This window comes from Pimephales promelas, chromosome 21, assembly GCF_988280905.1.
Source record: "Pimephales promelas chromosome 21, fPimPro1.hap1.1, whole genome shotgun sequence".
NCBI lineage: Eukaryota > Metazoa > Chordata > Actinopteri > Cypriniformes > Leuciscidae > Pimephales > Pimephales promelas.
The window spans coordinates 25,276,570-25,304,358 of NC_142789.1; the positions used below are offsets into that span (position 1 = coordinate 25,276,570).

A 27,789-nucleotide genomic window follows, 5' to 3' on the forward strand; every position below is an offset into this window, starting at 1 on the left:
TTTACCAGACCACGTACAAGCCCATACACACACACACACACACACACACACAACATCCAGGCATTATTCCACAATTTGGCATAAATGACAATTTGACATTTGGCACCGTCTCTCTACACCACATGACTTTCTTGAGACAGTCAGAAACCACTACATGGCATGTCTTCGTTAAAAGTTTTAAGGTGAAGTCAGTAAAAAGCTCTTAAACCTTTTGGGCCTTTAACAGAGTGGAATATAGCTTCTTGTTAAAAGTTTTCCCTTTGAGTGTGTGAATCTTTTTTTTTTTTTTTTTTTTTACAGTTAATGGTGTGAATGTGTCTCATGATCTACCATGTGAATCTATACAGGAACAATTCCTATACAGGAACAATTTTACAAAACAATTAGATTTGTTATAAATTACAGCTATTTTCTTTTCATAATGATTATCATTATAGAAAGGACATGCACATAAACCTGTGTGGAGCACTTCAGCATTATCTCATCAAGGCAAATGAGCCATTTATGGACTTTTAAATGTCACCTGGCTCAAAAACAGCATATTATCCAAAGCTTTAAATAATTCGTTTTGAAGTACAACAATTCAATGTGCTGTATGTATCTGACCAACTATGAAGTTGAAGAAAACTTCCATGTGCAACACCCAAACATTGAGGCAGCTGTACGCGCCAACGGAATTACGTCAGACGCCGCAAGTACGTCACGCGTAAGTACGTACGTCTCATAGAAGTTTGAAACTGACGAAGGGACAAAAATATTTATATAAAAGCTGACGCAAGGGCGCTAAATACAAACTTACAATCAATAAAGTGTGATTTAAAATTCCTATATTTATGAAAGCATCTTCACAGTTAAGAATCTCCTGCTAAATTTACGTCAGGTGCATTTATTTAATGAAAATAAGTCAGAGCTAGCTGCTAGCATGCTAACTGCGCAGCTTTAGCCGCCTCGATGAAAACATTCAATATTATTGCGTTTGCTAAAGATTTATAAAATCAACACAGTTGTGTCGAGCCCGTAAAACGCCGTATTTATTTTTGACGGTATGTTTTATTCTAAACTGTGAATTATGTTGATGGGATAGTCTAAAATGTGTGTGCTAATTTGGACTCAGTGGTGTTACTTGAATATTATTGTCAGTACTTGCCAATTATTTGCTTGTTTTCATAAATGAGCTGTCATTAGAGTGTTTTTCTAATGTATGGGGTAAAATCAAAAGTGTTGTGCATGCTGGACCAATGATGCAAGGCCTGTGCATCACAGATGTGTGTAACTGTCAAGTGAGTGTGGTGTGATTTTTGACGTTTGTGTTTCTTTTGTATATATATGTTTTTAGGTGTGTATTGTATACTTCATTTCCGTATAACTCTGTAAAAGTTTTACGCAAAAGGTGTTTTTTCTGTCTGCAGGGGCGTCTGTTCAGGTCTATGTTGTGATTTTTGTGTGTTTTCACAGTTTGCATTTATTTGTGCAGAATGGCTCCTCGGTTGCAGCTGGAAAAAGCTGCGTGGCGGTGGGCAGAGACAGTCAAACCAGAGGACATCACACGTGAACATATCGAGTTAGCTTATAGGATTGCAGTGCTGCCTTGCAAAAGAGGGGCATGCAGGTAATACGGTGGTGGGGATAATGTTCTGTTCACTTTCTCTGTTTATTTAGTTCAGAATGACATTTAAAAGGAACAGTTGTAATGGAAATACTGTTAAAACGTGTTTTTATTTCTGCACATTGTTGTAATTACATCACTGTCCCACCTTGAACATTTTTCCTGTCACACAGGAGGAACTGTAAAGGGAATCCCAATTGTCTCGTCGGTATTGGGGAACAATCATGGTTAGGAGAAATTGATGAAAATACCTTCCACAACATCGATGACCCGAACTCAGAAAGACGAGATAAGGTATACAAAATGACTGATTATTTTAATAACTGAAAATGAGTAGGGTTGTCTAATACGCTCAAGGCAAGTTTCTTAACTCTGATATGTCAACATGATCAACATTTATGTGATTGCTTTCTCTTCCAGAACACATTTGTGGGCCTGACGAATCTTGGCGCCACATGTTACGTAAACACTTTCCTCCAGGTGTGGTTCCACAATCTGGAGCTCCGCAGAGCCTTATATCGATTTCAAAATTCCAGAGCTGAAGGACACAACACGGATTCAGGTGAGCTTGAGGTTCTTTCTTTTAAAGACATGATGCTTTAACTGCTTCTCATTAGGCAATCAAGGTGCCATTGTAGCATTGCAAGTATTGTACAAGTATTGCAGTGGCAATGGCCATTTAGTAAATTGTTTTTAGTAATTGTAAGGAGATTCAGTCTGTAGCTACTTTGGTGCTAAGCATCAAGAGTACAATGCTGAAAGCATGATTTTAGCATTAGATATGCATTAGAAGCACATTTATTGAAATGGACTTTTCTTATTTTGTGCACATTATTCTGCATACCAACAGATTATGAGCCACGGACGATATGCGAACATCTCCAGTATCTGTTTGCATTGCTACAGAACAGCAACAGACGCTATATTGACCCCTCAGGGCTGGTGAAGGCTCTTGGGCTTGATACAGGGCAACAGCAGGTGAGCAAGCATAAGATGGAGCATGTTGGAGTGTCCTGTCATTTGAAATCTCAAAAGCTACTTTTATTTTGTTTTTAGGATGCTCAGGAATTCTCTAAACTCTTCCTATCACTTCTTGAAGACACACTTTCAAAGCAGAAGGACCCTAATCTCCAAAATGTCATCCAACAGCAGTTCTGTGGGCAGTTCTCTTATGTTACTGTGTAAGTTATTCTTGTATGATCCATGTAACTGTAATTTCAGATTCTTATCACTGATATATTTATAGTCACTTATGAGAGTGATGTGTACAATGTATGACATGTACAAGTCTATTATGTTATAATATTGTAATTAGAGCTTGTTTTTGTGTGATGTCAGATGCAACAAATGTGGACGTGAGTCTCCTCTACCATCACGATTTTATGAACTGGAGCTGAACATTCAAGGACATAAAAACCTCACGGAGTGCGTTACAGAGTTTTTGAAGGTGACTGCTTACATTTCTTGTGCCTGACAGCTCCATATGTCTATATTGATAACATATATTATATTATACTGCATTATGGGTCTCAATGTGTGGTTGCTCACACTGTTTAGGAGGAGAAGCTGGAAGGTGATAATCGTTACTATTGCGAGAGCTGTCAGAGTAAACAGAACGCCACCCGTCGGATCAAGCTCCAGAGTCTTCCCCGCACTCTCAACTTTCAGCTCATGCGATTTGTTTTTGATAGGTGAGTACTATAATGTGTCATTATCAGATCTGTTACCTGATGTTTTATAGACATTTTTAGTCTAATCTTTCTCTGCTTTTATAGGCAAAGTGGTCATAAGAAGAAACTTAACACCTTCATTAGTTTTCCAGAAGTTCTTGATATGGGGCCGTTTTTGGAAGGAAAAGGTATACTGTGCATTAATGTGCATTTAAGATGTATACTACAGTTTAAAAGTTTGGGCTCGGGAAGATTTATTTGATCAAAAATACAGTAAAAAAAGCAATATTGTGAAATATTATTACAAGTTAAAACAACTGTTTACTATTTTATTATATTAGAAAATGTAATTTACTCCTGTGATGCAAAGCTGAATTTACTCCCGTCTTCAGGGTCACATGATCCTTCAGAAATGATTCTTAATAATCTGATTTGGTGCTCAAGAAACATGTCTTATTATTATCAATGTTCTGAAAAGTTATAAACTGTGATCATTTTTTTTCCCCTGGATTATTTGATGAAATCTTTACTGTCACTTTTGATCATGAATTCATCCTTGCCGAATACAAGTATTCATTTCTTTCAAAATAATACAAATCTTGACTGAAATCTCAGAATGATCTCTATGCCATCTCAGAATGGGAATTTTATTCAATGAACATTACTTGATTCTTTTTTTCTCCCTCTCTCCACCTCTAAATTCAGAAGAGAAGTGCACGTATGAACTCACCGCCGTGCTGATTCATCGTGGTGTGAGCGCATACTCTGGTCACTACATTGCTCATGTTAGAGATGCTCATACGAATGACTGGTACAAATTCAATGATGAGGAGATCGAGAAAATGGAGGGAAAGAAACTTCAGCTTGGCGTTGAAGAAGACATTGGTAACAACACATTTTGATTTTATTTTGAATGAGGTCTCATTTTTTGTAGTAGCTGCTTGTGTTTACCGTCCTGAAAATGTAAGTATAAAATAATTAAAATATATTTTTTTTCTTATCCTTTACATTCCAGCCGAGACGGGCAAGTCTCAAACCCGAAAGCCAAAATGTAGCAAAGGCTATCACTGCTCGAGAAACGCATACATGTTAGTGTACCAACAGCAGATGGAAGAGATTGACCAAACAGAAACTAATGTTGAAGTACCAGGTAAAATTAACTCTAATAAACCTGCATGAACATTATGGATTAAACAATCACATTGGGTTTTTTGTGTGTGTCAGTGTAATTTTACACAACTGTCATTGTCATCAAGAGATAACAATATTGCATTATATATTTTTTGTGTTATCTATTTACTGCATTATTAAAGTAGAAGTGTTCAAGCTATTCATTATATCTATTTAAGATGAATTTGTTTGGTTTCAGCTTTTCTCCATAAGCTAGTTGAACAGGACAACAAGAAGTTTGAGGAGTGGTGCAATGAGATGGCAGACATGCGAAAACAGAGCGTTGACAAAGGCAAAGCCAAACATGAGGAGGTGAAGGAGCTCTACGAATTGTTACCCGCGGAAGACGGTCCGTAAAAATGCCCCGTGCATCAGTTTCTCTGACAATATAAATGTTAAATATCCCATTTTTAAATCTTGATTTTGGTGTTAAATTTACAGTACCGTTCAAAAGTTTGGGGTTGGTAAGATTTTTTTTTAATGGTTTTCAAGTCTTCATTTGTTTGATCAAATATACAGAAAAAAACAGTAATATTATGAAATATCATTACAATTTAAAGGACCTGTTTTCTATTTAAGAATGTATTTTAAAATATAATTTATTCTTGATCAAAGCTGAAATTACTCCAGTCTTCAGTGTCACATGATTCTTCAGAAGTAGAAATCTTTAGTAACAATGTCTTGACTGTCACCTGATCAATTCAATGCATCCTTGCTTAAATAAAACTTAAAGTGAAAAATAAATAAATAAATCACATGAACCCCAAACTTTTGAACAGTAAGGCTTTTTTTTCTTTCTTTTTTTTCCAATAAGGAATCTCAATAAGTCTGGGCTCCCTTTGTGTTTTTAGGCCAGTCGTATGAGTTTGTGCCTCTGGAGTGGCTGAAGAAATGGCTTGATGACTCCACGGCCACCAAGGAAATTGATAACAGCCAATTCCTTTGCTCCCATGGCAAACTGCACCCAGACAAGATTGACGAGGCCAAAAGAATATCCTTGAAGGCTGCCAATCTCCTTTTCGACCGCTACGGAGGAGGACCCAGACTAGATTGTAAGGGTTTCTTTTGTCAAACCACTCCTTAATCGTTCATTACTGTTTTGTTCAATATATTCATTCATCCTGGATGGCGTTTAGGGTCATACCTCTGCAGAGACTGTGTGACTCAGCGATGTAGGGTAATCAGACTGAAAAATCAGCTAAATGAAGATTACAAAGAGGTCACGAATTTTGCCAAAGCCTCTTTGAAAAGGTACGGAATACTGAACTACTGTCTACTGCAGTTCATTAGATGTTTGATGAAGCTGATCTGGTGTTTACATTGGGTGTATTTAGTGATGAATCAGGGTTCTGGATCGGTAAGGCTTCTCTAAGGAGCTGGAGACAGTTGGCATTAGACCAGCTAGAGGAGGATGAGGAGGAAACCAAACACAACAACAGCAAAATGAACGGAGAGAAAAGCAGCAGCCCAGGTATCGAAGCTTACAGATAATCTTTCTTTCTTTTGCTTTAAGGCTCGTCTTTTAGTTATTTATTATCTTTTTGTCTCTTTGTTAGCTGATGGAAGTAAAGGAGATAGTGACGAAAGGGACGGTGAAGAGATGAAGAACTTTAATGAAGATATTCTCTGTTATCATGGTTTGTTTTTTCTGGATAAAACTGAAATCGAAATGTTTTGGTTTTCTTTATATTAAATGGTGCATCTAACTGATTTAACGATAGCAAATAAGTTGCTCCATTCATTTAAATATTTTAAACTCTATTATTCATTAGCAAGATTAGTTTTTGCAATGATACTCCATAATTGTGCTTTTTCTTTCTCCCGCAGGTGGTTTGAGTATACTAGAGAATGACAGGCGGCTGGTCTCAGCAGAAGTGTGGAATAAACTACGGATGTATTTCCCCAAAGCACCGGAGTTCGCGCAGCATCACGAGCCCTGTCAGCAGTGCATGGTAACAAATTGATCAATTAGCACAGCTGTCATGGTTAAAAGGTGTAGTGGACACTCGAAAACCTTGTGATCTGCCTACAATTATTTGGGAAAAGTCTTAGTAGGTTTTAAGATATACTGTTTCTTTCAGAGGCTGGATAGGGAAGGGAAAGAGAACGAGGCTTTGAACAGAATGATGGCAAATGAACAGAAGAGCTCCCTGCTCAACCTCTTCCAGGAGAAAAATCGGCCCACGCTGCAAAAATGGCCACAGGTAATGTCATTTTCCACAACTAAGGTATTCTGTTTCAGTTTTTCCCCTGATGTTTTGAAGAATTAAAACGTCTTTCAGTAGAGAGGGTGAATACATCAGTATTTCATTCTTATTTTCGCCTCACTGACTTTGGTTTGAATTTTGTTTTAGGACACAGATGTTCTGTACATTGTACCCCTTTACTTTGTAGAAGAATGGAGGAAATTTATCAGGTAATGGAATTTTTTATTTTTATTACTTTTTATACTTTTTCTGTAATCACTGAAATGATTTTGCAGGGTTGATTTGTCTAAATTATTGTACCTGATCATACCACAGGAGGCCAGCAAAGAGTAACCCAGTGTCCAATGTGGGGAACAGCATCCTGCTCTGCCCTCACGGTGGCTTCATGTTCACCTACGACTCCATGCTGCAAGGAGACGCCCAACAGTGAGTTTCTCAGTCCTGACCTCTCACATATCCTGGAAGGGGAAAATAATCAGCTTTAATTGCTGCTATCACATGTCATTAAAAAAAAACTGCAGAAATAGTTTTCATTTGCATCAGTTCTATACAAAATTTAAAAGTATATTTTATTTATTTTAAATGAAATATTACATATAATAATAATACATTTAATTATAACAATAATAATATAAAACATATTAGTATATATTTGAACACTACCATGTTTTACAAGTCAATTGTAATAATATTTCACAATATTACTGTTTTTACTGTATTTTTGAGCAAATAAATTCAGCATTGGTGAGCATAATAAAAAAAAAGTGATTACTGATCCTGAACTTTTGAACAATATAGTTTTCCTTATACGCGTAAATTTACTAAAACTTTGTCGATTTTTATTTATTTATTTTTATCCATGGACACGTTATTTGCCACTGCCCATATTAAGAGCAACTCTGAGTTAAGTCTGAGTGTTTGTGTCTGTCAATGCACAGTATAGCTCTTCTCTGGCCTGCTGAATGGGACGTGATCTACAAAATGTTTCTGGTGGACCATGTCATCTCCATATATCAGATTCATGATAAAACGCAAGACAACGGCATTGTGAAATACCAAACTCATCCAGGTGAGATAGATGATAGTAGTTTCTTCGAGGTCCCTCAAACAGACGTGGTATTTCATGTGAGTGTGTTTTGTGCTCTCAGATTTGTGTCGAGAATGCAGAGAGGGCTTCATATTCCAGCAGCAGAGGGACATGAGGGAGTACGCGCAGGCCACTGTGTATGTTCGCAAAGTCATTGACAAGAAAATGGTGAGTCTTTGCATGATCACGTGTCCTCAGTTAAACCCTAAACATTACAAATGTACTACAAGGAATAACTTGTGCCATTTGGTTTCTCTTATATAGATGATTAAGGAATCTGCCCCTGAGTTCAGTGTGAGTGGGTCAGATGTTGAGGATGAAAGAGAAGAGCCAAAGATAGATGGAGAGAAAGATCCAGACTTCAGTCAGGTACTTTTGATCTATCTGTCTGTCCATCTTTCTAAGTGTCTATCTAGCCATCATCTATCTAGGGCTGTCGGTAAACTTGAAAAACTTGTCCGGGTAGCACCTGCCAAAACACTTTGAATATTACCACAGGACTGAAACACAAAGGTTTGTTTACAAAATAAAAAAAAATAATGTTCCATCGCAGCCATGGAAACATTCAGATTCCTGGCGAATGAGAGAGGTAGGCTATACGTGAGCCTAATTTAAGCTTTGTTAGCTTTTTATTCTTTTGATTTTCTGTGAATTTAACAATAGGCATACTCCATTTTATTCCACTGCACATGGAATCTCTTATTATCAAATATGTCATCTATTTATCTGTCTGACTTTTTATTCGTCCATCAATCTGACTTTGTGTGTCTGACTGTTTATCCAACTATCTGTCTACCTGATTATCTATCTATTTATCCATTGCTCAAGCTCCCTTCTTTACATCAGTCTGAGGGCGGAGCCAAACGGCAGAAGCTAAACGACACCGTCTCTCTCTCTACACCCGCTGTTGCCTCTGCTTCCAAGTCGGGCATCAGGAGGAGCACAAGGCACAGGAAACTCCGTGGGGAGAAAGCCCTCATCGTCTCTGCCAACCAGACGCTCAAAGAGCTTAAGATCCAGGTCTGTTAGTTCAGCGAAAATTAAGTATTTCAATTTTATATGATGCCGCTTGTTGTCTTATTTGAAATATTTGCATCCACAGATCATGCATGCATTCTCTGTGGCTCCATTCGACCAAAACCTTTCCATAGACGGACGCTGTTTAACAGATGACTCCGCCACACTAGGAAGTCTTGGAGTCATCCCAGAGAGCATCATTTGCCTTAAGGTACAACTCTCAACTCTGTTTTGATGGGAACAGATACATTGGTTGTGTTTCAAAACATAATGAGCTGCGACAGCCTTTTTGGGCATAAACACTACTGTTTTGTTTTGTTTGTTTGTTTTACTCTTATGCTCACCAAGACTACATTTATTGATCAAAAATACAATAAAAACAGTAATATAATACATTTCTAAAATAAAAAAAATAAGCTGCTTGAATTTTACCCTCTACAGGCTGATGAACCCATTGCTGATTATGCTGCAATGGATGATGTTTATCAAGGTCAGCTTAAATTTTAATACCAGTATGTCTCATTTTCAAACACATAAATCTGCATTGTTTTTATGCTGAGCATTTTATTTTTTATTTTTTTGTAGTCTGTATGCCTGAAGAAGGATTTAAAGGTATGCACATACTATTGTGATAATAATCTTTAATATCTTTGTGTAAGAATCAGGAACATGACGTTGTCAATCATGTTCTACTGTATTTGTTTCCTTTTGTTCAGGCACTGGGTTATTAGGACACTGATGGAGGCCTCAGATGTGGAACGATGCTGACAATGGCTGAGCAAGGATAAAGCTTGAATTACACAGATCTTTTTTTTGTTTTGTTTTTTTAATTTGTTTTTGAATGTTGCAACAACTTCAAAAGTGTCTTTTTGCTTTAAAACATCGTGCTGGCTTTTAATATTGAAAGATGTTGATGCATTCTGCAAGGTTTTGTGGTCGTGCTTACCATGACTGTGAAAAATACGGGTCAAGATTTCCTCAAATGACGTTCCATTTCAAGGAAAATCTGAATTCCTCCTTGTTTTATTGCAATGTCATGTTCAAAGATTATGTTCTGATCATATTTTGTGTGTAAAAAAGTAAGTCTCTATAAATCCTTTGTTGAAAAGAAGCTTGTGATGGCACTGCAATAGAGCTCGTACATATTTAAGAATGCATGAGCAACTTGAATATTAAAAAAAAAAAACGTATTTAGTCTTCGTTTTGTTAATGTAAATAACCGCATCAAAATACAGCAGTGAAGAAAAGTCTAGAAAGATGAGCATTAATAGGAGACATTTCCGGATGTGGAAATATTACAGCATTGCTAAATAGTTTAGACATGTTCTGCTACTAGCAGGCATTTGTGTGAACTTTTCTGTATGTTCTTTCATATGGGCAATAAATATTCTTTTTACATCTTCATATGTGCACGTATTCCTGTTACTGTTGTGTTTCTGGTCCCGTCAGTCAACATCTTGAGACCAAGTAGAAATGTTTTATCATACGGACTGATACAATTAAAGATTTATATTTTGTATCCATATGACTGTAACTATGAAATAACAATGCATACATTTAACCTGCATTGAAAAACTTGACAGAACTCCCATATTTCAATCGTTTAATATTTCTCAGCTGTTATGGAAGATGTAATACTAACTTCCTGATTCATTACACAATTTTAATTAATATATTGAAATAAATATGTGTTCCCATTTTGCACATAGTGGCTTATGTCAATATTAATGTATTTTAGCGGCTTGTCTAAAATGTACCCTGTTTACCTGCTGTAAGATTTAAAAAGGTAACCATATGGTTTGAAAACTTGCAGACATTTGAAAATCGATCAAATACAATGACAATAATTACATGACAAATTCATTTATATTATGTAAATACGTTTCCCATAAATGTTTCTGGATTGAGATGATTAAGTCATATTATTTGAATTAAGATACTTTGGCAGATGACAACCCAAGTGGTTAATTAAACATTAATAAACGTGTTGGACTTATTTACAACTATTAAACATTCTATCTGTGTAGATGTACGAGTCGTATGTAAATTCACTAACGACATGTTTAATTTGATATAAATAACTATTAATTCTATGAAAATTCCCTTTTATTGAGATTGAGCTGTGTATTAAATACACAGCTCAATGTCAATAAAAGGGAATTTTCATAGAATTAATAGTTATTTATATCAAATTAAAAATGTCGTTAGTGAATTTACATAAAGTCAGCACAGCTTTCGGCGTGGCTAGGTAATTAATTTATATAGAGGAGAATTTTGTTTTTTAATTAATATAAAACCAGCTGTTCATTATACGCATGCGTGTAAAGGTACCGCAAGACAAGTCTTGACGCGCATGCGCATTATGTTATCTAATGGCTCTCAAATCCTTTCACGCATGCGCAGTGTTACACCGTTTTGGGACGAATCTTTATTGCGAAGCGAAATGTTGTCCGTCGAAGGAGTTTAAATAAAGAGCCGGATCTTTTGAATTTAAAGGTAAAGGGGAAGTGTTTAGCTGTGGTGTGCTGTGTGAGGCACAATCATTTGCCTCTAATATTGTGCAATTTTTACCTTTACTGCTTTTAGTTTCTATATATTAGCATTAGATAGCATGTCAGCTTAGCCGAAGACTGAAATGTCCCTCATTGCACGCGTTTATGGCGGTACATTTACCTTATACAGTTAAATATTTGTTTTTTTGCCTGTTTTGTTCTTGCTAGTATGATGATAAAAATCCTTTATTAACAGTTACTGTCTTCTAAATTGTTATATACTGTGTAAATGTGTTTCCTTAATTTACATTTTGAATTAACCATAGGGAATAAACAGGCTAAAAGTCTCCCCTTCAGTTATAAAGACACACCTCATGTATTGTGTTTATTTACATTTAATTTATCTAAATAATTGTGTGCTTTAAGATAATTTATGACTTATAAAAATGGTATGAAACATAGTTACTGTGCACGATTAGGTCTTTGTCAAGGTGCTCTTGTACTTTATTTAGGAACAGGAAAGGAATATTTCACTAAAAAAATAATGTTTGGGTTATCTTTAAGCACATTGTGAAGAAACAAAATGCGTTTGAGCTAATATTTTTTTGTCCACCAGAGCGAAAAGGACATATAAAAACAAATAAATTCTTAAATTAATGTACTCAGAAGGAATATGACAAAGGATACTGTGTTTTTTTTTTTTTTTTTTTTTGCTTAAAACAAGAATAAACGTGTCAAATTAATTTGAAGGAGAAAACATATTATTTGTCTTATCCTACTGACAAAATATTTTTTCTTGTTTTAAGCATGAACTCTTTTTCCAGTACAATTATCTTAACATTCTTAGGACAAGATAAATTTACCTGAGAAGCAAAATTACTTAAGACTTAATGAGAAGTGTACCCTTAAAACAAGAAAATAAAATAAAAACTTTCAGTGGGGCAAGAAAAATATATTTAATTCAAAGGGAAAACAATATTATTTTTCTTAGCCTATTGCCAGATTTTTCTCTCTGTCGTTTTAGGCATAAATTGAGCTGATTTTGATCATTTTATTTTTCTTTTTATCCCTCTACAGGTCCAAGATGGAGCTCCCAAACTACAGTCGACAGCTCATGCAACAACTGCATGCTTTACGAAAGGAGAAGCAGTTCTGCGACTGCTCCATCCTGGTGGGCGAGACCCCCCACCCTGCTCACAAGCTAGTGCTGGCGGCCTCCAGTATGTTATTTAAGTCTGTTCTGGAAGGTTCTGACAGCATCTCCATCGACTCAGATTTACTGTCCTCTCAAGAGTTTTCCTCTCTTCTGGACATGGTGTACACCGGGAAACTGCCTCCCGGCAAGCACAACTTCACCCGACTCATAGCCGCCGCTGACAGCCTGCAGATGTTTGATGTGGCTGTCGGTTGTAAGAACATTCTCAGCGACCTCATGAAGCAGACTTCTGTGGAAACTAAGACAGAGTCAATGGACTCTCAAGTAATAAAACCTGACTGTCTTAAGGAGCAATCTGAATCAGAACTGCTTAAAAGAGAGAAGAGTTTGCAAGGTAAAGCATTGACTGATTAAGATTGAGATCACTTCATTCAAGTGTTTTGTATGAATTGTGTTTATTTCTATGTTCAGAGGACAATGCAGTTGAGCTGATCTCTAAAAATCAAGCTGGTGTCACAAAGATCCTACAGTGTGGACAGTCATATGTTAAGGTTCTTGAGATCTGGGATTCAATCTCCACAGAGGAGCACAAGGTAAGATAGTAAAAAAGTGGATGGAATAATTATGATTTAAAAAAAAAAAAAGAAATTCTACTCACCAAAGCTGAATACATTTGATCAAAATACAGTTTAAAAAATATTAGTTGCATATTAATGCAATTGTTAATTCTTATTTTAATATATTTTAGTATTATATTTATTCCTATGATGGAAAGCATATTAAGAATACTAAGCAGCACAACTGTTTTCAACATTGATAATTAATAAGAGTGTTTCTTGAGCAGCAAATCAGCATTTTATAATGATTTCTGAAGGATCATGTGACACTGAAGACTGGAGTAATGATGCTAAAAATTTAAGGAATAAATTACATTTATAAATAGAAACAGTTCTTTTAAGTTGACATAATTTCTCTTTATGTTTTAATGTATTTTGATCAAATAAATTCAGCCTCAAAAAATGCATTTCAAAAACATTCAACTGTATCTTTTGGTGCCAGTTTATGTAACTGATAATTCATTCTTAAGATATGTTGATGATCTAAAGAAGCATATAGGACATATAGTTTCATAATTCAAATGTAATATTGAATTCTGCCCTCTGATCTTCTGCAGGTCATACTTGAGAGCTTCAGAGGAGATCCATCAGCAGATGAGGTTTACCAGCGGTTGCTAAATCATGTGAAAGTTGAGAAAGTTCTGTCAGCTCAAACAGTCCTTACTTTGTTTGAACAGCTAATATGTTTAAACCCTGAACCAGGATCAGTTCTGGAGGAGCAGGGAAATCAGAGCGGCCCCAAGCCAAAAGGTAAACTGACCTGGGTGAAAGAACCCATGAGTGTTGAATCATGGGATGCTAGACTTTGAGTGATTGTACAACCCGTCCTGTGACCTGTTTATCCACAGATCCTGCAGCAGATGTTCAGGAGTCTGCTGGGCTTTTACAGCGTGCATCAGAACTAACTCGTCACCTCTCCAGTGTCAACAACCTCTCAGAGCTTTTGACCAATGCAGTGAACAGATGTTCCAGTGATATGGAAAAAGAGGTAAATTTGCCCCTTACAGTTTGTTATAGTAGTCCTTAATTATACTGTAATTTGTTATATATATCAGTACTACATTTAAAAGTTTCAGGTTTGTAACGTTTTTTTTAATGTTTTTCTTTTTTAAATAAGTCTCTTTTGCTCACCAAGGCTGCATTTATTTAATTAAAATTACAGTAAAAACTGTAATATTGTGAAATATTATTTCAATTTAAAATAATTGTTTTCTATTTTAATATACTTTAAAATATAATTTATTTATGTGGCGCCAAGATGAATTTTCAGCATCATTACTCCAGTCGTCAGTGTCACATGATCCTTCAGCTGATTTGCTGCACAAGAAACATTTCCTATTATTATCAATCTTAAAAACAGTTGATACCGTCAAGTGTTTTTAACATTGATGGAACCCTAAAACCGTATTCTGGACGAATGTGGGCAAAATAGTTTTGATTTATTTTTTAAAAACACTTCCCTTCTGAGCGGTACAAGACTTGGCTACTTTTCCTAAGTTTGCTTCCTGAACACACACATTTTTTTTTGACTCAATTCTACAATGTTAAGTGGGTAAAAAAAAAAAACTCCTTAATCTTGTATTTGGGTCAAAAATGGGCACCCATAGAAATGAATGGGAAAAACTGTGATTTAGAGCATTCTAAAATAAGACACCAGGTGACAGCAAAGTCACTTCATCTTTAGGTTTTAGCTCGAAGAACTTATTGGAATGGAATTTTTATGTAGTTAAAAATTAAAAAAATTAAAAAATTTAAAAATAAGCATAATTTACATAGAAAATATGGTACTTTTTGAAGTAAATAAATTCAAAAATACCCACAAAATTAAAAAAAAACACAATAAATGGATAGACAAAACTTTATCGAAGACAGTGATATAACATTTATAATAAATAAAAATTAGGATCACACCTAAGTCCTCTGTGCCCACATTTGTCCACAATTACAGGATTAAGGGCTATAAAGTGAATATGGTTTGAGGGCTACTATGTTTGTTGCATTCTTTTAAGGATTCTTTAATGAATAGCATTTATTTGAAATTGAAATTTTTTGTAACAGTGTAAATTCTTTACTGTCACTCACTGTTGATCAATTGAATGCATCTTTTCTGAATATAATTAACTTTAATGGAGCTTTCTGACCCCACACTTTTGATTGGTAGTGTATGTGTCTGTTCTTCTTAAGGCAGTGCTGCAGTGCTGTTCTGCTCCATCATCAGTGGAGGTGGCGGAAAGGTTGTTATGTAAACTCCGAGAGAAGACCATGAGTGAAGAAACGTTTCTGATGCTGCTCAATGAGGTGAAGGAAAGCTCCTCAGATCTGCTTCAGCTTCTGGAGGCCCTGAAAGACGCAACGGGTATGCATAGCAAAAACCCTTATCATACAGCATATTCCTTCAGATAACACTTCTGATGACTGCTACTTTCTCAGGTAACACAGCTGAAGACAGCAGTGGGATGGATTTGTTGAGAATATATCAGAACAGACTCGTCAAGCTGAATCTGGACCTCCAGCTCATCGAACAGAGTCTTAAACTGGGTCCTGACATGCCTGCAAATGAGAGAGAGGTACCTGTGTTGCAATACAAAATGAATTCAATGTAATGAACCAATTTTAATAGAATTTTGTCCAATCAAGTGTATTGAAGCCCTGCTGGGAGGAAAAGGAGATGGCGAAGTGATTGAAAGGCTGCTATCTGCAGCATTGGAGGGGTCACTGCAGGCGGTGACTGTATGGAGGCTGTTCCTGTGGACAGAGACACACAGTCCAGAGCTGAGGCTCCTCATGCAGGAGGTCAAGGAGAAACGACACGCACGAAAACTTCTCCAAACTAGTGAGTGTCAAACAGCTTTTACATCAACACATTGCTTTTGGTCACTACAACTGCCATTCTCTGAATGTGTGTGAAGTCAGAAAAATCCTTTATTAAGTCAATTAAACCAGTCGCTCTGTGTACCAAAATTATATTTCAATGCTTTATTTTTTAGTTAAAGACATAGATGTGCTCTTCCAGCACAAATCACTCATTCTGGAAACAATCTGCGACATTACTCAGCTCGAACAGGGTGTGGACGCAGCGGATCATGGATCAGAGCAATTTGCTGAGGTAAGAAATAGAGGATAACATATTAAAATTATGAAATTATGGTCTGCTTCCTAATTGGCTAATCGTACTGACCCCAAATGTTTGACAATAGGTATGTATATATATTAGGGCTGTCAAACGATTAATTGCGATTAATCGCATCCAAAATAAAAGTTTGTATTTACATAATATATGTGGGTGCACTGTGTATAATTATTTTATATATATAAATAAACACACATGCTTGTATATATTTAAGAAATATTTTCATGTATATACTGTATATAGATTCATATATAATTTATATTATATATAAATATAAATATTTTATATATAAATAATATTTTTTTCTTAAATATACATGCATTTGTGTGTATTTATATATACAAAATAACACAGTGCACCCACATATATTATGTAAACACAAACTTTTATTTTGGATGCGATTAATCACGATTAATCATTTGACAGCCCTAGTATATATACACCGTATATAAATATATATTGTAAGTATAATTCACTGACAAAGTACATATTTTGAGTGTGTAGGAAGACACTGCTGTCGCAGCTATGACCTTGCTTTCATTGCTAATTTTATACAACAGAAAAAGTTTGAAACAAGTTTTTTATACAAGTTTAAAAAGAGTCAAACTCCTTTTATTATTGCAATACACAAGGGGTAATATTAGTCCAAAATGCACTAATGCATTTTTTTTTTTAAATCCACTCAGACACCTTTGGTTTACTGTTTTCAGTGTACTATACATTAGAATAATACACTAGTCGCATACTTTGTATATCAAAGAGATCTTTTTGTGTGCAAATATCCAACATGTAAAATAAAATATAAGATTACAAAACATTATTTTTGTGTGTCCTAGTTTCTCCAGAGCTGTCGTGGAGCCGATGGTGAGCTGGAGTCGGTACAGCAGACTGTCGAGAGAGTTTTGAGTCGTGACTCAGAGTTTGCCAGTTCACTGTGCCAGCTGCTGTCTGCCAACCAGCAGAACCTCCCTCAGCTAACCACTCTCATGAAGCACCTCAAACATACTGGTGACGGACTTTACAGAACATAGATATTCCTCTCCATGCGATGATATGATAGTTTTGCATACATTTTAAAAGCATCTGATGAAAAATCATAACAAAACTTTACGTTTTGTCTGTTGAAACAGGGCCTCTGTCAGATTCTGACTGTCCTCTAAAATCTGAGGTTGAGCAAGAAGCATCAACGGCAGACTCTGAAGATGATGATGATGGGGAAGACTCCAAAACAAAAGGCAGAAGGAAGGCTGTGCCCGTGTCTTACCGCTGCGAGTGGTGTAATAAGACGTTTGACTTTAAGTGTCGTCTGATAAAGCATAAGAAAGGCTGCGCCCTCACACCGGGGAAGGAGCAGCGCTGCTCAGAGTGTTCAATGCCGTTTCCAACGCTCAAGAGCCTTCACCAGCACTGCATGGATACCCACGGCGGCCCGCCGGCTAAGAAGAAGAAAACAGAACAAGTACCATGTGACATGTGCGACAAGACCTTCAAACACTCTTCAGGTGCGGGATGATCGTTCTCAATACTTTGAAATGCTGGTTGTTAACGGGATAGTTGACCCGAAAATGGAAATTTTATCATGATTTACTTACTGCTGTTGAACACAAAAGAAGATATTTTGAAGAATGTTGGTAACCAGACAGTTGACAGCACCCATTGACTTCCATCCAATATCTTATTTTGTATTCAACAGGTTTGGAACAACATAAGGGTTAGGGAATGATGACAAATTTAAAAAAAAAAAAAAAAATTGGGAACTATCCCTTTAATGCATGAGCTCCAGAGAGTAAACAAGGGCATTCATTAGCACATTAGTTTTTGCTATAGTATATCAAAATTGGCTTCAATTATCATGATTCAGTTTCACTGCTTTGAAATGTTGCGAAAATGTTCAATACATCTCCATTTCCCAAAAAATACATAAATAAATAAACAAAAAATTCTAAAACTTTTTTTTAAGTTCTGTTGGTGTCTGAATAGATTTATGGATATACAATGGACCTTAAATCACTCTTAAATCCGCACTGTTTTATGATTTTGTTGTGAACTTTTTCTTCTAAAGTGTTTGAAAACTCAGAAGCGAAAACCAGGAGACTCGGGTTGTATCTTTTTAAGCAGGAATCTTTATTGCTGTTGCATTGCTGTAGTCTGCTTCGTCCAAAAATCTTAACAAAGTCTGCCTAAGGCTGTAGACATTGTAGTTCATATAAAGAGGGAGGGGTTACACAGAGGTGGAGACACTCTGAAACAAAGCATGTTGATTCAGCTGGTTACCTGATTTCATGAGCATAACAGTGTAACTCAGAGCCTTGAGATGCTAATCCAATCAGCCTGATTAGATCAACAAAAGGCCCAGCTGACCTTTGAGATTTGACAAGAGGTTAATGTCCGAACCCTTAACTGCCTCAAAATGGAAAACAGTGTGCAGTTAAAATACTATTGTATTGGAACCTAAATTAAACATTTAAATACATTTGTAATCCTACAATTTCATTACTTATACTTTTCAGGTCTTTTGTATCATAAACGCACGGAACATTTTGAGGAGAGGCCGTACGCATGCGAGGAGTGTGGGGCGAAGTTTGCTGCCACCTCGTCCCTGAAGAACCACATGCGTCTACACACGGGAGAAAAACCCTTCCACTGCAAACACTGTGACATGAGCTTTTCTGTGGCCGCCGCTCTGTCCTACCACACTAAGAAGAAGCATGCCGAGGGTGGGATGGTTTAAATGCTTTATTATTATTATTATTATATCAGGCTTTTGTGTGAAAACCAGTGGCAACATTTTGCAAATTCTGCATTTGCAGGTAAAATGTACTGCTGTCAGTACTGCTCAGCCTCATTCGCTCAGTCCATCGAACTGACGCGTCACGTACGCACGCACACGGGAGACAAACCGTACGTCTGCAGGGAATGCGGGAAAGGATTCAAACAAGCCAATGGCCTATCCGTCCATCTACAGAACTTTCACAGTAAGCACATGATCCACGAGTCACATGATTTATTTCACTCTCTAATAAACACAGGCTAAACTACTTCTCTGTCCCGTTAGACATCACAGAACCTCATGACTGCCAGAAATGCCGGGTGAGTTTCTCTTCACTGGACGAGCTCCGACAGCACATCCAGGAGGTGCATCCGAAAGAGCTGCACCAGTGTCTCGAGTGCAGCAAGATCTTCAACAGCGAAGCCAATCTGGAGAAACACATGAACATTCATGACGGCAACAAACCCTACAGCTGCAAGATGTGCAAAAAGTCCTATCAGGCAAGAACATGGAACTTGATTTATTGAATGATAAAGGATTATTTCTATCTAATAGAAAAATGTGTCAACATAACTCTCTTTTGGTGCTATTTGCTTAGAAGGTAATGTTTTTGCATTAAAAAAGCAAGTACACAGCGGCCCCAAAATGTATTTGGACACCCTAAACATAAAATTGTAGATGCATTTATATAAAATAAGGATAGGCACACTTTTCAAGCAAAACATATACAGTATTATAATATAATATAATATTGCTGTTAAAGAAAAATTGGGGTCTATAGATTAATGTTTTTGAAAGAAGTCTCTTTTGCTCACCAATGCTGCAAATATTTGATAAAAAAAATTGCCGTAAATATTGTGAAATATTTTTACAATTTAAAATTACTGTTTTCCATTTTGATATATTTAAAAACGTAATTTATTTCTGTGATCAAAGCTGAATTTTTAGCATCATTACTCCAGTCTTCAGTGTCACATGATCCTTCAGAAATCATTCTGATTTGCTGCTCAAGAAACATTTTTCCGGTATTATTTAATGAATATAATATTATTTTATGAATAATCGTAATATTTATATTAAAATCATCATTATTTTATTTATTCGTTTTAACACACACACATAAATACATTTATTAACGAGGACAGTACAAGCACATTGATCAAACATTGTTACGATTTCTTCGTTTCAGACTCTCTCCGGTCTGTGGTACCACAATCGCACTGCCCACCCTGAGAGCGTCTCTGCCCAGAGCAACAAATCCATCAAATCTCTCCTACAGTGTGACAAGTGTGACAAGACATTTAGCAACCGAAACAGTCTGTTAAAACACCAGATAACCAATCACACAGGTAAAGAATGACCACTAAGATAGTATCTATTACTAACTATTGATACTGTTACTTTTCATCACAGTTACGATTGTGTGTGTGTGTTGTTCAGAAGTGCACGTGTGGAAGTGTGTGAACTGTGACAGCACTCTGACGAGCGAGCAGGAGCTGCAGCAGCACGTCTGCAGTGGACAGTCGAGTCAGACCAGCTCTGTGTTCAGCTGTATAATCTGCTCTCTCCACTTCCCCTCAGAGGCAGACTTCCAGCAGCACTTCCTGTCCAAACACCTGCAGCTCATGCAAGAGGAAGCACAGACACAGGCCTCCAGTTCTCATACGGTGACGCCACAAACCTCCCACTATCATGACAGAAATGAAAAATTTGCATTTATTGGTGGGCAGTGCAATTAAAGTTTAAAGGATCATAATTTACTATTTTCCAGCAATTTCCTTTGACATCCACTTGTAATATTAGTCAAGGTCCATGTATTTAAGAAATTTGCAATGGTTAAGGCAAGACACAACAGGTGAACAGGGTCAAAGTTTCAATGAATAAATATCACCATACAGTCCACATTTGATTAATCGCATTCGCTGTACATGGTATTTTTGTAGTTTAAGATTAATGCTGTGGTATTTTTGCAGAACATCTATAGTACATCAAAACTTTTATATCAAGATCATACTGTTTTCCATGAAATGTCCGAAATACTAAGTGATATTTACAATGGTTAAGGCATTGTTTTTACCAAACTTGTTTTATATTTAAAATATTTTATATTTACATATGCACATTATTTATTATCTAATTAAATATACACTAATACGCAGAAATCTGAACATTGAATTATTTTTATCACTGAAAATACAGTCAGCAGGTAGAAAAAAAAAGTTATCTGTAAAAATCTTAAGAAATAGATAGGAATAAACCTGCTGTATATTAAGTTTGCCACTGAAATTGAGATTTCCAGCAAATTATTTTGAAAAATGGCCTTTGAATTGTAATTTAAATCTACAGATGCAACTAGATAAAGAAGAGTGATTAGGTAAATATTTAAATGTGTTATTAAAAGAAGCAAAATAGCCCAAAATCTCATAATTGACCAGTGCTTGAAAGACAGGTTTTGTCTGTAAAATCATATTTCACTACACATTTCTTGTTTTCTTGACTCTTTCCAGGTGATTCAGTGTGAGGAGACAACCGGTCAAGAGGTGGAGCAGGTGATTAGCCTCGACCAATCCCGGATTGAGGGGTCATCGCAGGTGTTCGTCGCTCTGGGGGATCAACAGGAAACTCCCAGCGGCTCTGGAATCGTGGCCGTGAGCATGGAAGATCTACTGAACGGCACAGTCACGCTCATTTGTGAAGAAGGTCAATGAAGCACATGGGTTTATGATCATGCTCATGTTCATTTTTACACTGGATTACACCGGTGACTGAAGGCTTTAGTCTTAATGTGAATTTGTGCGATACACGATGTGATTCTCTGGATCACTTGATATGTTTTCCTCTCCTGAAAGAGGCTACGCGTACACAAGCATTCAAAATCCATGTTAAAAATAGCTCAAGTTGACATCTGTCTTCAGTACAGTCTGAATCTTTTTTGATCGCAGGGGATTATGAAATCCATTGCTTTTGAGCTCTTTATTTATTTATTTGAATGTGTTCTGACAAGCACTAACTTATTTTAAAAGCGAAAACTGATTGGTTTTCCTACACAATATCTACCTCCAATCAAGCATCATGTTCAGAGATGATTTGTGTCTGGTCTTGGTTAGACTTTGGACCGTTTCAAAATAGTGTCTATTTACATCAAGTACAAATAGCCCGTCTTCTTTTCCTGCTAAAAAATTACTTGTAAAAAAATATTTTGTTACTAAGCTGACTATTTAACATTTTATTCCTACATCTGCGTAGAAATCTGATGAATATGATTTAAAATAAATCATAGGAAAGTTTGTCTATTTACTACATATAAGTATAAATAGCAAATTAGTTTTATTACAATAAGTATGACATCAGCTGATAAAACATGCGACCAGTCTTTTTGTAAATGATGCTTATGTTTATTTTTTATAGAAATTGAGTATCATTGAGTAAAAACAATCATTTACTGTTCATAAGAAAGATCACACCAACCCTCAAATACATTTCATACAGTATAGAATAAAATACTATATTATACTATAATATATTTGTAGTTACGCCAGTAATTCATAGACAACCCTGAGTCATTGTTTTTTTTTTACATTCATAGGGGCATAGTTAAATCTTATAACCTGACCACATTGTGCAGTTTCATAAAAAAATCAATACAGTAACCAGTGCAACACTGCAGTTATACTAGTCTAGTGTTTGTGCACACATAAATAATACAGGAATATATGAACACAAGAGACCAACAAATAATCTCTAGTTATAATACACTGATTCTGACTTTACAAATAAAGCTTAGAACTAAGCACCAGATGCCCGCATTAATCTGCTCATTTTACTGTCTATGCACAATATAACAGTATCAGCTATTCTCTATTTTAATGATGTTATTTGGTCGATACTGGACACAGAGAATACTTGGCCTTATATTAAGACTTAAGCTTACATAGTTTTCTTAAAATAACACATTTATTATCAGCCATAATAAAAATAAATATTGGGAAGAACAGTAAAATATTCTTGTTGCATTCCTAGTCCAGACAAAGAAAAAAAATGTCGAAATACCTTTCGTTTTCTGTTTATGTTGTTCAGGAAAGTGTCATAGAGATAATTAAGAAGAGGTCATTCTCAGAATAAAGAATTAAGAACTACAGCTCTCTAAAACAATGTAAAACTCACACGGATGGGGTTAAAAATAAGAGACGAACATGACAATAATATGTGCCCCTGAACCACAAAACCAGTCACATGGGTCAGAGATTTATACATCATCTGAAAACTGAATAAATAAGATTTCCATTGATGTATGGTTTGTTAGAATAGGAGATGCAACTATGTGAACATCTGGAATCTGACGGTGCAAAAAAATGTTTTATATATTTACGTTAAGAAATTTACAAAATATATTCAAGGAACATGATCTTAATATCCTAATGATTTTTGGCATAAAAGCATAATGTATTGTTGGCTATTGCCATAAATATACGCGTGCTACTTGTGACTGGTTTTGTGATCCAGGATCACATATACCTATAACACATACACGTTTACTGTACACAATAAGCATATTCTCGCAATGCAAATGCCATTTTGTTCATTTTCCCATTTCCTTATTCAGCAGTGGATAGTAAAAAAAAGTTGCCTGTATTAGTTGCTTGTATTAGGTTACTAATATATATATATATAATTACTCATTTACAATGTTCAAGCATGTCCTTAAGAACAAAATATCAGTAGTCAGCATACCATTATATTTTAACTAACATTATGTAAATATTACAAATATGCAACTATATTTGCAGTGCATAGTCCTTGGGTTTACAAGAGTAAATAAGCATTTACACGCAGGGTCGCGTGATTATAAACAGAACATTTACTTACACTGAATTAACTAGTTATCTAACCACCTTTAATTGCTAACTTTCATGGAAACTACACAACGATCACCACTCTCACCAAAAAGTGCTCTTCAAGGACACAAAAATGCTATTTGTACTTTTCGATCCCTTTACTTGTTTAATAAAAAAGTGGTTTTGGACTTTAAATTGCCACCTACTGGTTTGGATGAATATTTATATTTATATTATATTTATAGTATAATATCTTATGTAGAATTAAAGGGATAGTTACCCTTACCTCAAGGGCATCCAAGATGTAGGTGTCTTTGTTTCCACAGTATTTTCAATTTTGATATTTTTAGGTCAAACCGTTCTTGTCTGTCAGTCATATAATGGAGGTCTATGGTCACCACCTCAAAGAGCATGCACAGAGAAGTCCAAATTAAACATGATTTAATGACTCGTAAATGTAAGTACACATTGATGACCTAAGACACAAATTGAAAATTCTGTGGAAACAAAGACACCTACTGTACATCTTGGATGCCCTTGAGGTAAGCTAAAACATATCAAAAATTAATTTCAAAGTGAACTATCCCTTTAAACAGCCTTTTCTCGGCTGTTCGTATGACTGCAGGTCCTATCTTAACTGCTTGTTATATATATTTGTCTAAAGAAGGCTTTAATTGGAGGCTTTAGTTTTCAACTAGTAATCTTCTTTTTGGGCAGGAAGGCACTAGTGATTTGGTTCATCACCACTAATGCGGGAAAAAGTGGGAGGAGTAGGAAGATATACCAGATTGGGCCTGTCACCGAGGCCTGAAACCAGTCTGTAAACATGGCTGACATGACCGTGACGGTGGCCATCAGGTAGGCCACCAGACCACAGGTGGCGTGATACAGTCTCCACCGAGGAAACGAGTAAGTGCTGTTGAGTTTGGGGAACAGGAGAAAGACGCCACACATGGCCTGCAGGACAGTAGCGGCCATCGTAGTGACTCCCAGCAAGCTGTGCCTGGAGGTGAAGTGCGAATGCTCCTTTATGTTCTTACTGGCCACCATGAAGCCGAATCCTGTAGCACCACACACCAGCAGCAGGGCCTGAAAGAACCAGTGCAGGCGGACCTTCCACTTACGGGATTTGAAGCAGAATGGGTTTCCCTCAGCGGAGAAAAGCAGGATCCCTTCAGTCATACACAGGCCAAACTAAGACGGGAGAGAAAACAGGACATGTTTAAAGGGGACATGTCAAGTAAAACACCAATTGTCCTGCTTTTTTAGAAAGAGTTCAAAACACAATATCACTTTTTTTATCATTAACATTTTATTGTTTTTACAATATCACTTTTTATGCTCCCCAAGGCTATATTTGTTTGATCAAAAATACAGTAAAAACAGTAATATTGTAAAATATGATTTCAATATAAAAAAATGTTTTCTATCTGAATGTATTGTAAAATATGAAGCTGAACTTTCAGCATCATTACACCAGTCTTCAGTGTCACATGATCCTTCAAAAATCATTCTAATATGCTGATGTGATGCTCAAGAAACATTTCTTATTGTTAATATTGAAAACAGTTGTGCTGCAGGGATAGTTCACTTTGAAATTAATTTTTGATATGTTTTAGCTTACCTCAGGGGCATCCAATAAGTAGGTGTATTTGTTTCCACAGTATTTTCAATATTTACACATTTTTCGGTCAAACCGTCGAACTGATCAATGAATCAGATCAACTGAACCGAACTGAACCGTCTCCAGACGTTCCGCTGGAAGTGATCTCTCGCGCGTCTACGTCAAGCATTGTTTAGACGGAGATTTCGGAAGTTTTACCTTTCACAAAACGTCTTATGTTATGCTGTTAACAAGAGGTAAAAACTATATAAATACTGTTCGTTTTCTCGTTTCGTGTCTTGGGCCTTCAATGTGTACTTACATTTACGAGTCATTGAATCATGTTTAATTTTGACTTCTCTGTGCATGCTCTTTGAGGTGGACTCCCTAAAACTGCATTATGACTGACACACAACACCTGTTTGACCGAAAAATGTCACAATTGAAAATGCTGTGGAAACAAAGACACCTACATCTTGGATGCCCTTGAGGTAAGTTAAGCTAAAACATATCAAAAATTAATTTCAAAGTGAACAGAACTATCCCTTTAAGCTTTCGACTGATACCCAATTCATGACGATTACTAATTATGATAAAGTTAAAGTGTGGTGAGTGAACAGTAATGTATATGGCGTGTCTAGAGAGAAAAAACAGACTGAGAATGACCTCTTTATTAGAAGCGAATGTGTTGTATTTGTCATCAAGGTTAGTGTAATCAGACTCTCATGGTAAAGCAGCTGAGGCTAATTCCATTGTCTTTGTGTTTCACCACACTCTATTCATTATTAACGAAAGACATATTTTATTCATTCATCCTGAGAGGCTGAAAGTCAATGAAACACACTGCATTATTAAAGCATGCAGGAAAAAAGAAATCTTTTATCAACTTATGGCTAAAAACATAATGAATTGTATAATATCTTGTGTAATTGAATACATAAAAACGTACCCCAAGTGACATGCAGACAGGATGCCAAGAGAAGAGACCTGAAAGCATCAATACAGCATGATATTTAGAAACACTTTATATTCATTTTTATTTTACCAATACCCAACCATACCAATGCTTAACATCATTAGTTCATGTTTCTACAACAGAATTTCCATAGTACAAAAAACAAAAATCATTTATACAATGCTATTTACATGGTTCTCAAAAAACAACACAAACAACCCTGATACGTCTTTAAAAACATGGTAAAATGTCCAAAAATATCCTAACAATATCAATATACGCAAATATTTAATATTAACGCTCCAATATATTTCTAATAATACCATAAAAATACGACAGTGCATTTAGTACAAACTACTATGGTAACCAAGGCACTTTGTTGCGGAAATGGCATGGCACTTTCATTAATTTTTGTACTCATAATTCAAGTATGTTGTAATCAAAATAACGTTTTAGTCAGGAATACGTGCTACCTTTTTTAATAGAGTTTTGCGAATACTTTTTAACACCATAAATTATTACCATACATAGTCCTAGTACTATATTATTGGACATATGAATTTATTTCTTCTTCTGAACACTAAAGAAAATATTATGAGAATATGTGCATCCAAACAGTTGATGACTTCCATAGAATGTATTTTCTTTTACATGGAAATCAATTGGGTCCCCGTCCACTGTTTGGTTACTCATATTCTTCTTTTCAGAAAAAGTAAGAAATTCATACAGGTTTGGAACAACTTATGGGTGAGTAAGTTACATGATGACAGAATTTTCATTTGCGGTGAACTGTCCCTTTAAGTACCATGTAAATACCACTTGAATTTCAGTATTATTATGGCATTAGTGCATTACCGTCTGTCACTATATGGTATTGCCACAGACTGTCTAACAACATGTAGAAACGTTACTATATGTATCAAATATGTAGTTGTAAATGCAAGAGAAGTAAAAAAATAACTCACTTGTTCCTGGTCTGGACAGTATGGAAATGATAATGATCAGGCCGAGGGAAATGATGTGCGCAGCGACCACAGACACTCTGCGCAGCCACACATAGAGCCAGAAGTCCCGCATCCCGAGTCCCTCTCCAACCGCGCTGTACTCCACACGCGACGACGCGCGCGTCTCGAGCGGCATTCCTCAGCAACTCTCCTTAATAATTACATTTAAACCTAAACTAACGTCACACAACAGAAAATGTGTCTCTTAAGTGTCATCCCCACTGAGCTTCACCAAACCAGATTTATCCGGGGCTTTTAGAGCCGAAATGCATAACATTACAACTCTACTTTAAAAAAGAAAGATACGCTGTTATTCCTGTTTAGTGGTTGGTGTGACAAGATACTAAAAAAAACGCATTTCCTGGATAGGGGTCGTACTACGGTAAAGTGTTGTCTCTTAATATTCAGGAGCCATGCAGTGGTGATCAAAGAGTACAAACATAGATTCCTCCTTTGCGGCCGTTAATATG

General features: G+C 36.1%; 3 protein-coding genes across 9 annotated transcripts; 2 read left to right on the forward strand and 1 right to left on the reverse strand.

The window, feature by feature from the left end:
* Nucleotides 1–687: 687 nt before the first annotated feature.
* Nucleotides 688–10,161, forward strand: usp48 (ubiquitin specific peptidase 48). Of its 5 annotated transcripts, none has more exons than XM_089125048.1 (28): nt 688–706; nt 1,475–1,609; nt 1,780–1,900; nt 2,027–2,168; nt 2,457–2,584; nt 2,663–2,787; nt 2,945–3,053; nt 3,164–3,297; nt 3,382–3,464; nt 3,982–4,161; nt 4,292–4,426; nt 4,646–4,795; nt 5,298–5,498; nt 5,583–5,697; nt 5,781–5,917; nt 6,003–6,083; nt 6,274–6,398; nt 6,528–6,650; nt 6,801–6,862; nt 6,969–7,079; nt 7,592–7,722; nt 7,802–7,908; nt 8,005–8,109; nt 8,569–8,760; nt 8,843–8,968; nt 9,199–9,247; nt 9,343–9,369; nt 9,474–10,161. In XM_089125048.1, the coding sequence occupies exons 2-28, from the start codon at nt 1,476–1,478 to the stop codon at nt 9,494–9,496; spliced, it is 3,156 nt and encodes a 1,051-aa protein (XP_088981174.1). In that variant the 5' UTR covers nt 688–706; nt 1,475; the 3' UTR covers nt 9,497–10,161. The 5 variants fall into 5 exon arrangements, with proteins under 5 accessions (XP_088981174.1, XP_039529666.2, XP_039529669.2 ...); XM_039673732.2 differs by having other exon boundaries at nt 8,587–8,760; XM_039673735.2 differs by having other exon boundaries at nt 695–710.
* A 977-nt stretch (nt 10,162–11,138) lies between these two features.
* On the forward strand, nt 11,139–24,503 carry zbtb40 (zinc finger and BTB domain containing 40). Of its 3 annotated transcripts, none has more exons than XM_039673775.2 (18): nt 11,139–11,253; nt 12,327–12,799; nt 12,877–12,998; nt 13,580–13,772; nt 13,871–14,010; nt 15,207–15,378; nt 15,453–15,589; nt 15,660–15,855; nt 16,010–16,128; nt 16,989–17,160; nt 17,283–17,654; nt 18,663–18,869; nt 18,963–19,127; nt 19,208–19,422; nt 20,112–20,271; nt 20,363–20,589; nt 21,430–21,622; nt 24,475–24,503. In XM_039673775.2, exons 2-18 carry the CDS (start codon nt 12,334–12,336, stop codon nt 24,483–24,485), a joined length of 3,267 nt encoding a protein of 1,088 aa, XP_039529709.2. In that variant the 5' UTR covers nt 11,139–11,253; nt 12,327–12,333; the 3' UTR covers nt 24,486–24,503. The 3 variants fall into 3 exon arrangements, with proteins under 3 accessions (XP_039529709.2, XP_039529711.2, XP_039529710.2); XM_039673776.2 differs by lacking the exon at nt 11,139–11,253 and adding an exon at nt 11,265–11,420; XM_039673777.2 differs by lacking the exon at nt 24,475–24,503 and having other exon boundaries at nt 21,430–22,935.
* On the reverse strand, nt 22,473–27,723 carry cyb561d1 (cytochrome b561 family, member D1). The gene is made up of 3 exons (XM_039673778.2): nt 27,281–27,723; nt 26,310–26,347; nt 22,473–24,951 (listed from the first exon to the last, which is right to left on the reverse strand). Exons 1-3 carry the CDS (start codon nt 27,453–27,455, stop codon nt 24,448–24,450), a joined length of 717 nt encoding a protein of 238 aa, XP_039529712.2. The 5' UTR covers nt 27,456–27,723; the 3' UTR covers nt 22,473–24,447.
* Between the last annotated feature and the right edge of the window lie 66 nt (nt 27,724–27,789).